General features: G+C 52.0%; 1 protein-coding gene across 1 annotated transcript in view; it reads left to right on the top strand.

Moving 5' to 3' along the window:
* The window catches only part of ME2 (malic enzyme 2), a 28,764-nt gene extending 22,499 nt beyond the window's left edge, over window positions 1–6,265 (top strand). Inside the window, exons 12-15 of the mRNA XM_005424218.3 lie at window positions 157–259; window positions 939–1,009; window positions 1,532–1,630; window positions 4,117–6,265. Of these exons, the coding sequence (XP_005424275.2) occupies window positions 157–259; window positions 939–1,009; window positions 1,532–1,630; window positions 4,117–4,266 (423 nt within the window). The 3' untranslated portion in view covers window positions 4,267–6,265. The remainder of the gene's footprint in view (window positions 1–156; window positions 260–938; window positions 1,010–1,531; window positions 1,631–4,116) is intronic.
* Window positions 6,266–9,907: the final 3,642 nt, after the last annotated feature.

Below are 9,907 nucleotides of genomic sequence, written 5' to 3' on the forward strand. Positions count from 1 at the left end.
GGCTCTGTCCCAGCCCGGCTCTCGCTGGCTCCAGGCTCTGTCCGTGCCCAGCTCTCGGTGGCTCCAGGCTCTGTCCCAGCCCAGCTCTCGGTGGCTCCAGGCTCTGTCCCTGCCCAGCTGCTCACCAACCCTCCCTCGCTCCCTTCCTCCCGGCAGGGCCGGTGCCTGTTTGCCAGCGGCAGCCCCCTCGAGCTGGTCACTCTGAAGGATGGGAGGATCTTCAAACCAGGCCAAGGAAACAACGCTTACATCTTCCCAGGTAATAAATGGAACTGTCACCCTTTAATCTCTAAGATTGGGCTGCCTGCACCTTTCCTTGGGCTCCCTTGCTGCAGAGGCACTGTCAGTGAAGCAGCATGCAGAGGTGGTGCCAGCGTTTGAGAGCTTGGAGGAATGAGAGGCTGGATGACAGTCAGTCCAGGCTGAATGTGGGGCACATGCATCCACAGTGAGCAAACCCAGCTGGATGTGGCTAAGAAAACAGAAAGGTGTTATTAAAGGCTTTGGGAGCTGCTGCATTATGGTTCTGCTCCTGTTTGGGGAGGAATGGAGAAAATAAATGTTAATATGCGCTTGGAGTTACGTTAATAACTCTGCGAGTTAATAGTTCTTGAAGTTGTATCTGCACAAAGGGGGTAGAAAAGTAGCACTGAGGATGTTCCCGTGCCTTGCCCTTCCCTCCCTGAGCTGCAAAGCTCCAGCCCTTCCAGAAGCCACCTGCTGTGGCCATGGCTGCGCCCATGGGTGGTAGCAGTGCTGTGAGTGTGGAGGGTGTCCCTGCCGAGGCAGGGGGTGGGACAAGGTGATCCTTAACCCAAGCCACCCCATGGCTCTGCCAGTGTGTGCAGAAAGATGACTGGCAGCTCCTTGCAGCAGGCTGCGCATTTGAAGTGCGCGTGTGAAGTGAGGTGTCCCTAACTGGCAGTGATTTCTTGTAGGCGTGGCTCTGGCTGTGATCCTCAGCAGCGTCAGGCACATCAGTGATAAGGTTTTCCTGGAGGCTGCCAAGGTAAGTCTGGGAGCAGAGCAGGCTGTGGCTTCTGACGCGGCAGGGATGGCTTGATGGGCACTCCTCTCAAATCCTGGTGAAGCACAGTGGTTTCCTGTTTGGTTTATCTTGGCTTGTCCCTCCACAGTGGGAAAAAAAAGTTGTGTTTTGACCAAAGTTGTGCCAAGAATCAGGTTCCGTTGCAGTTGTGATGAAGTAGGAAATGTGTCCGTGTGTGAATTGCTGTGGCAACAGGGCTGTCCCCTGCCCTGCCCAGCCCTGCCCTGGGTTCTGCAGCTGGCTCTGTGCCCAGGGGTTTCTGTGCCTCTGGGGGATTCATCCCCCAAAGTACCAGAGCTCATTTTGCTAAACCCTCGCAGTCAGTGTGCTGGTTCTCAGATCCTCAGTGCCTCACTCCAGTGCTTTGGGAGCACTCTGGTGCTAAGAGCACTGCAGCTTGATTCTCTCATTAGAGAATTATTAGTCATATTTGGTAAATAAAGTCACATTAGTAAATAAAAAGTGTCTGTTTCTCTGCCTCAGGCATTGGCAGAACAGTTGACAGATGAGGAGCTTGCACAAGGAAGACTTTATCCTCCACTGTCCAATATCAGGGAAGTTTCTATTTATATTGCTGTCAAGGTGAGTATGAAATATAAAATTGCACTGCAGTAAAAGTGGTTTATGTGTACATTAACCTGCTGAGTTGCACAGAGTGTGACCCTTGAGTATGGGGTGCTTGGGCAACACCCGGTTCTTTGTGCCTGCAATAAGAGAAATGTATAAAAATGTTCCCTTTGTTGGATGCTTCAGCTTGGCAGCCACGATGGGCCAAAATTACACCCCTCTGATTCCTGAAATTCAATTTTGAGATCCCAGCTAAGGCGTGTGGGGATGTGAAGACACTGAGGTGCTGAGGAGGGAAGACAAAGGACTCTGCATGATTCACTGTGAATTCAGCAAAAGCAGTTTATTGTGCTTCTAAACATTTTTTATATTTACTTCTCATCTTGGTCTACACAAGATGAGAATTTGTTTCATGGGTAGCTCTGTTTGTCCATGCATGGTTGGGTGGGTAGCTCTGTTTGTCCATGCACTGTTGGATGGGTAGCTCTGTTTGTCCATGCATCTCTTGGCTGGTAGCTCTGTTTGTCCATGCATGGTTGGGTGGGTAGCTCTGTTTGTCCATGCACTGTTGGATGGGTAGCTCTGTTTGTCCATGCATCTCTTGGCTGGTAGCTCTGTTTGTCCATGCATGGTTGGGTGGGTAGCTCTGTTTGTCCATGCACTGTTGGATGGGTAGCTCTGTTTGTCCATGCATCTCTTGGCTGGTAGCTCTGTTTGTCCATGCATGGTTGGGTGGGTAGCTCTGTTTGTCCATGCACTGTTGGATGGGTAGCTCTGTTTGTCCATGCATCTCTTGGCTGGTAGCTCTGTTTGTCCATGCATGGTTGGGTGGGTAGCTCTGTTTGTCCATGCACTGTTGGATGGGTAGCTCTGTTTGTCCATGCATCTCTTGGCTGGTAGCTCTGTTTGTCCATGCATGGTTGGGTGGGTAGCTCTGTTTGTCCATGCACTGTTGGATGGGTAGCTCTGTTTGTCCATGCATCTCTTGGCTGGTAGCTCTGTTTGTCCATGCATGGTTGGGTGGGTAGCTCTGTTTGTCCATGCACTGTTGGATGGGTAGCTCTGTTTGTCCATGCATCTCTTGGCTGGTAGCTCTGTTTGTCCATGCATGGTTGGGTGGGTAGCTCTGTTTGTCCATGCACTGTTGGATGGGTAGCTCTGTTTGTCCATGCATCTCTTGGCTGGTAGCTCTGTTTGTCCATGCATGGTTGGGTGGGTAGCTCTGTTTGTCCATGCACTGTTGGATGGGTAGCTCTGTTTGTCCATGCATCTCTTGGCTGGTAGCTCTGTTTGTCCATGCATGGTTGGGTGGGTAGCTCTGTTTGTCCATGCACTGTTGGATGGGTAGCTCTGTTTGTCCATGCATCTCTTGGCTGGTAGCTCTGTTTGTCCATGCATGGTTGGGTGGGTAGCTCTGTTTGTCCATGCACTGTTGGATGGGTAGCTCTGTTTGTCCATGCATCTCTTGGCTGGTAGCTCTGTTTGTCCATGCATGGTTGGGTGGGTAGCTCTGTTTGTCCATGCACTGTTGGATGGGTAGCTCTGTTTGTCCATGCATCTCTTGGCTGGTAGCTCTGTTTGTCCATGCATGGTTGGGTGGGTAGCTCTGTTTGTCCATGCACTGTTGGATGGGTAGCTCTGTTTGTCCATGCATCTCTTGGCTGGTAGCTCTGTTTGTCCATGCATGGTTGGGTGGGTAGCTCTGTTTGTCCATGCACTGTTGGATGGGTAGCTCTGTTTGTCCATGCATCTCTTGGCTGGTAGCTCTGTTTGTCCATGCATGGTTGGGTGGGTAGCTCTGTTTGTCCATGCACTGTTGGATGGGTAGCTCTGTTTGTCCATGCATCTCTTGGCTGGTAGCTCTGTTTGTCCATGCATGGTTGGGTGGGTAGCTCTGTTTGTCCATGCACTGTTGGATGGGTAGCTCTGTTTGTCCATGCATCTCTTGGCTGGTAGCTCTGTTTGTCCATGCATGGTTGGGTGGGTAGCTCTGTTTGTCCATGCACTGTTGGATGGGTAGCTCTGTTTGTCCATGCATCTCTTGGCTGGTAGCTCTGTTTGTCCATGCATGGTTGGGTGGGTAGCTCTGTTTGTCCATGCACTGTTGGATGGGTAGCTCTGTTTGTCCATGCATCTCTTGGCTGGTAGCTCTGTTTGTCCATGCATGGTTGGGTGGGTAGCTCTGTTTGTCCATGCACTGTTGGATGGGTAGCTCTGTTTGTCCATGCATCTCTTGGCTGGTAGTTCTGTTTGCCCACGAGGCAAGCAGGCATCCTTTTATTAATCAATGGGTAGAAGCTGTGAGGGTCATTTGCTCAGGTTGGCACCCCTTTGTCTGTCAGCAGCTTTTTGCCTCTCCTCTCTGCTTGCCAATCACCTTTTCATGCCCTGCCTGCCCCGTCTCTGGCCAGAGGCTGTTCCTTGCAGCGTGCATGTCCCGGCCGTGCCGCGCGGCGTGTGCAGCGCTGCGGGCTCCGAGCCGTGCTGTCCCCTTTCCCCAGGTGATGGAGTTCCTGTATGCCAACAACATGGCCTTCCACTACCCCGAGCCGGCCGACAAGAACCGCTACATCCGCTCCAAGGTGTGGAGCTACGAGTACGAGTCCTTCATGCCGGACGTGTACGACTGGCCCGAGTCCAAGGTGCACTGACCAGCCCCGCGCCCGCGCCTCAGGCAGCGCCGCCGCTCTGCAGGGATCCCCTCCCTCCCTCCTCAGACCAACTCTAATCATGATCTTTGACTCCTCTAATTTATTTGCGCTCATTTCGTTGCCTTTTTTTTTGTTGTTTTTCCCCCCCTTACGCCCTGTTTTTCACCTGATTTCTCCCAAGTACCTGATAAACTGTGTGGATGGTGGCATCTGCCACAGGGATGAGAGAGCCCTCCAAAATTAATTTAAACAATAAAAATGCATTTCTAGCTTAGAGCCAGCACCACACCGAAGAATTCCCTTAATGGTATTTTAGCTACCTGCATTTGGTGATAAACTGTAGCTCTCTCATCACTGCTAATATCCAGAATTACTTATTTCTGCCTTTAATAATCAGTCTTCTAATTGTCCTAGTGTTGTCACACTGCATTAGCTGTGACATCAAGGGAGACCACTTGTCTAGGAAAAACAAAAGGGCAGTTAAAGACAACTTAGAGAGTCTGATGGGCCTTCTGTTTTGTTTAATGTTTAAAGATGCCCATGTCCAGACATCCTTGTGGCATTGGCTGCTGTTTCCTTGAGGAGCAGCGAGATGTACACGTGTGGGGTCTGCAGCAAGTTTGTAGTTTTGTTTTCATCACTCCGTGAAGTCTGTTCTCAGGAAAAATGTGAGCTGGTTCAAATTGTCCTTGGGAAGCCTGAAAATAATCCTGATCACTTAATAGCTTTTAAAAACAGAGCCGTGCTGTCACAGAATAAATTTTATTGGGTAGAGGTAGGACCTGAAGTAATTTATGGAAATCTTTTTAGAGATTTTACTAGGAGATTTTAAGCAATGGACTGCAAAATGATTTACCAAAGGATCTTTACTTAATTTTTTAATTTTTTCAAGTTTCTGTTTTATTTAAGCCAGGTTGTTTTCTCCCTTTGTTCTCACAACAAGACTCGCGTGTGATGTTTTATGACACCACTGACTCGAAAGCTCCAGAGTGGACTCAGCTGGAGGCAGCACCCCGTAGGCAGTGCTGGTTCCAGGTGCTGGCGGGGCTGGAGCAGGAGTGCTGTCAGGCAGCTGCTCACACCAGCCAGCCTGCTGGACGTTCCCTGAGGCCTCGCTCCCTCGCTCTGTCACTGGGAGTACTGGACCCAAAAGGTGCAGCGCTACACGCCCTGCACTGATCCAGTTACTGCCCTTACAGGCCTGGCTTGTCAGGGTCCTTGTGTGACAGCAGGAGTTCCCAGCTGAGTTTTTCCTTGCCAGGGGTAGCGCTGCACGTTTGCTGCAGATGCCACAGTGTACACTGCCCCAGTTCCCTCGGAGCGAGGCCGCAGGGCCCTGGTCACTGCGCAGGGACAGGCAGGGACAGCCACAGCCTGTGCTCCCTGCCCCACGAACAGCCGTGTCAAAGATACCAGGCTGCTCCAGTTTGCTGCAGCAAGGCAGGAGAAGGGCAGCGCAGATGGACGTGCCAGCAGTGCTGCACTGGCAGACATCATCCAAAGAGATAAAGCAGAGCTTGCTCGTGATTTACTCATGGCAAGCACTGCTGCCGTATCCTCAGTTGCACAGGAAAATGTAATCTGCACAGAACAGGCCAGAACAGAGCAGGGAGAATGGTCTCAGTACCCGCTCAGGCACCTACAGCCTGATCTCTGGCTCTAAAATTGTATTCACACAAAGAACAGTAAACTTTGGGAAGGTGCTGCCTGTGTGGGCAAAGGAGACTGATTATATAAACGCAGAAAAGAGTGACGTGGGGAAAAAACTGTGGTGTTCAAGCTGTGGTAAAGTGTTGTGTGGTGGGGCTCAAAGTGCTTCACGGCTGAGTGCTGAGATGCACAGGACCTTGCACTCGCAAGTGAATGTACAAAAGACACCAACACACACACACAGGATGTTTTTACAAAGAGTGCTTTTTTCATCTATTTTTGCTATGCCTTGTTTGTATTGTATTTAAATTAGTGATCTTACTGAGAAAGAAATTATTTATTCAGTGTATGAATTATTTTTGCCTTCTGAAAATCCAGCTCTATCTGAAGCCTGTTGTATTGTGCCAGTGGAGTTCTGCATCACTGGATTCCGGAGTGCTGGGAACACACAGCTTCCTCCCTCCTGCCAGCCGCCAGTTAGGCAGATGAGTGACAAAAACACCCAAAATGCACTGATCTCATGTCCCTTCAGCCTGATTGTTTGTTCCCAAGGATTGCAGCTGTTGTGCCTAGCCAGTGGCTCGGGAAAAGCTGTGGCTTGGGGAGGCAGCAGGGCCCTGCTTTGGGCAGGAGCTGTCCTGTTCCCAGAGGGAGGGAGATCCCGTTCCCAGAGGGAGGGAGATCCCGTTCCCAGAGGGAGGGAGATCCCGTTCCCAGAGGGAGGGAGATCCCGTTCCCAGAGGGAGGGAGATCCCGTTCCCAGAGGGAGGGAGATCCCGTTCCCAGAGGGAGGGAGATCCCGTTCCCAGAGGGAGGGAGATCCCGTTCCCAGAGGGAGGGAGATCCCGTTCCCAGAGGGAGGGAGATCCCGTTCCCAGAGGGAGGGAGATCCCGTTCCCAGAGGGAGGGAGATCCCGTTCCCAGAGGGAGGGAGATCCCGTTCCCAGAGGGAGGGAGATCCCGTTCCCAGAGGGAGGGAGATCCCGTTCCCAGAGGGAGGGAGATCCCGTTCCCAGAGGGAGGGAGATCCCGTTCCCAGAGGGAGGGAGATCCCGTTCCCAGAGGGAGGGAGATCCCGTTCCCAGAGGGAGGGAGATCCCGTTCCCAGAGGGAGGGAGATCCCGTTCCCAGAGGGAGGGAGATCCCGTTCCCAGAGGGAGGGAGATCCCGTTCCCAGAGGGAGGGAGATCCCGTTCCCAGAGGGAGGGAGATCCCGTTCCCAGAGGGAGGGAGATCCCGTTCCCAGAGGGAGGGAGATCCCGTTCCCAGAGGGAGGGAGATCCCGTTCCCAGAGGGAGGGAGATCCCGTTCCCAGAGGGAGGGAGATCCCGTTCCCAGAGGGAGGGAGATCCTGTTCCCAGAGGGAGATCCCGTTCCCAGAGAGAGGGAGATCCCGTTCCCAGAGAGAGCCCCTGCCCCGGCCAGGCTCAGGAGGACGCTGCTCTGAGCAGCCCCTGCCCGTCCTGGCACTGCCACCCCGCTGTCCTGGCTGGCAGCGGGATTTCCCCAAGCACAAGCGGTCCCGCACAGGAATTCCGCTAGAAATCCCGCTGCAGAGCTGCGGGCCCGTCAGGAGCAGGAGCAGCCTGGGCTGTGCTGGAGGTGTGGGTGGCTCTGTCCCCTGTCCCAGCTGCCCAGCTGGGAGGTGCCAGCCAGACGTGAGCCAGCGCAGCCTCCTGGGCTCTGTCCGCCAGGCCCTGAGCATCCCCTGCGGCTTGCAGTGTGGACACGGTGAGGTTTCCCTTCCATGTGCAGCCATTGTTTCCTGCTGGCAACAGGTAACCCGTCAGCTCACAGAGTTTTAAGTCCATTTCACTCTCTCTTTCATCTTCTCCAGAATTAATTTTTTTTCATACATAGGATTTTAAGACACATAGATTCGTGTTCAGTTTTCTTTCAGGTACAATTAATCCTTGAAGTAATTGCAACTGCTAATCTTGCTGGCTAGTAAGGAACCAGTTTCCTTTTTCATATTCTACTTAACACGATTTTTTTCTGTTTGCTGGTTTATTCAAAATATTTACTGGTCTTTATCTGTACAGAAAATTCTCTTAGACAGTATGCAAAGGGAAACAGGCGTCACCAGGATGCATTTTGTCATGTTACATAGTGTAAGTTAAAAAAATACGTCACCAGAAGGACCACCAGTGTTGTAGCTTGTCACACAGCCCCTGTGACTTGCCCTCCAAATGATTTTGTAAAAGACTGTCTTCCATGTCTCCTTGGAGTATGCAGAACCCTTCTGAGAGGATCAGGAGCCTGGCTGAGGTCGGTGTTCCAGGATTTGTCCAGTCCTTGCTTCCTTAAAATCAGCAGGAGCAGGACTCAGCCTCTTGGCAGCAACCTGTAGGAATGTTTAGGGGAGAGTAAAGGTGTCTGATGAAGCACAGCCTTTCTTCATAAAATAGCTGTGGGTTTGTTCAAAGCTGTTGCAAAGGTTTGTGTGTTCCTGAAGCCTCTCCCCAGCTGCCAGCCTGACATGTAGAAGGAGACGATTAAAATGCTGTGTCTGATACATTTTAAACCCCCAGTGTGACGCTCAGTTACATTTGTGGACAGTGATGCATCCTGATCTGTTGTGTTCGTTTTCCAAGCTTCAAGCCAAGTGACACTTTACCTGCAGAGTGGTTTCCTGTGGTCGGTGCGTGTCTTCCTCTTGTACTGTTGTTTCCAGCACGCTGTTTTACGGGGATAAAGTAACTCTGTCACACTCCTCTGGTAGTACCTGCCAAGATGAACGATACGCCTTTTAGTTTCTCGTTAGCAGCCCTCCCCTGCGTGGTGACTGTTCCTGTGGGAGAGTGGGGATCACTATTGTACAGCTCCCACCCAGGATTCAGTTCAGCTGACTCCGGCCCCAGCAGTGCCGGCCGGTTTTGTTTGGCTGCAGAGGGGCACAGCTGCGCTCCTCTGCAGTCCCACAGCGCTGAGCCCCTCTGCGGCTCTCAGATCAGCGTGAGAGCAGCCAGGGCTGCAGTCTCTCTGCAGTGCTTCCAGCTGGATAAGCCACTGTTGTTTCTGCTCTCTGGATGATCCAAGTGCTGTCCCGCTCCGTTGCAGCCACGGGCGGCGGGCAGGGACTGGCGTAACACAGGAGGAGGAAATCCAGAGCAAAGCTCTGCTGCACTGGCCTGCCAGCTGAATTTGGGCAAAGCCGCTCAGCTGCTGCTGCTGAAGGCACTTCTGACTCACTGTGTGTGGGCCTGCCTGCCCTGCTGCTCCCGTGGGACGATCCAGCACGGCTCCCAGCCTTCCCCAGTGCCTCCCGCTCTCCGTGGGGATGGCAGGACTCACCCCCGGCCGTGGCTGCAGCTGGAGGAGCAGGTTCTGTCACCGTGTCCTGCTGGTGCTGCAGCAGCCCCGAGCTGGCTGGTGGTGCTGCCAGACTGAGCTCAGCTCTCCACCTGCCATCGGCTTCGGCTCATCCGTTCCTCAGCCAGATCCTTCCTGACAGGAATAAAAATACTCTTGGGACTAAAGATGGCTGCCTCGTCAACAAAACAGCGAAATAACCTGCATTTATTTCTATCTTAAACATATCTACCTTATGCAAATCAATGTGAGCCTGCTGGGGTGCTTGTGAGAACAGTTCCAGCCTGATCTGTGCGGGGTTGGCTGTGCCTGGGAGGGTCATTGCTCAGCTGAAACTAAAACTGTACGTAAAATGTGAAGTGGTTGGGGTTTCTTCCTACTTTATAACGTTGTAACTCTATTGAAATGTGTGTTCTAGTCTTCTATTTTCTTAGTAAAATGCATTCCCTTTGCCTAAGTCGTACCTGATGTTTTTTATTCTGAGAAAAAATCCAAAAATGCTGGATCTCTTCAGGACTGGGAAAAGTCCCTTTGCCAAAGGGCTCTGTAAATGGTTGCATGTCATGATCTTTAAGGTCTTTTTCTAGAACCATGCAATCACAAGATGGTTTGAGTTGGAAGGGACCCTAAACGACCATCCAGCCCCACCCCCTGCCATGGGCAGGAACACCTCCCACTG

Source organism: Geospiza fortis, unplaced genomic scaffold (assembly GCF_000277835.1).
Source record: "Geospiza fortis unplaced genomic scaffold, GeoFor_1.0 scaffold488, whole genome shotgun sequence".
Lineage (NCBI taxonomy): Eukaryota > Metazoa > Chordata > Aves > Passeriformes > Thraupidae > Geospiza > Geospiza fortis.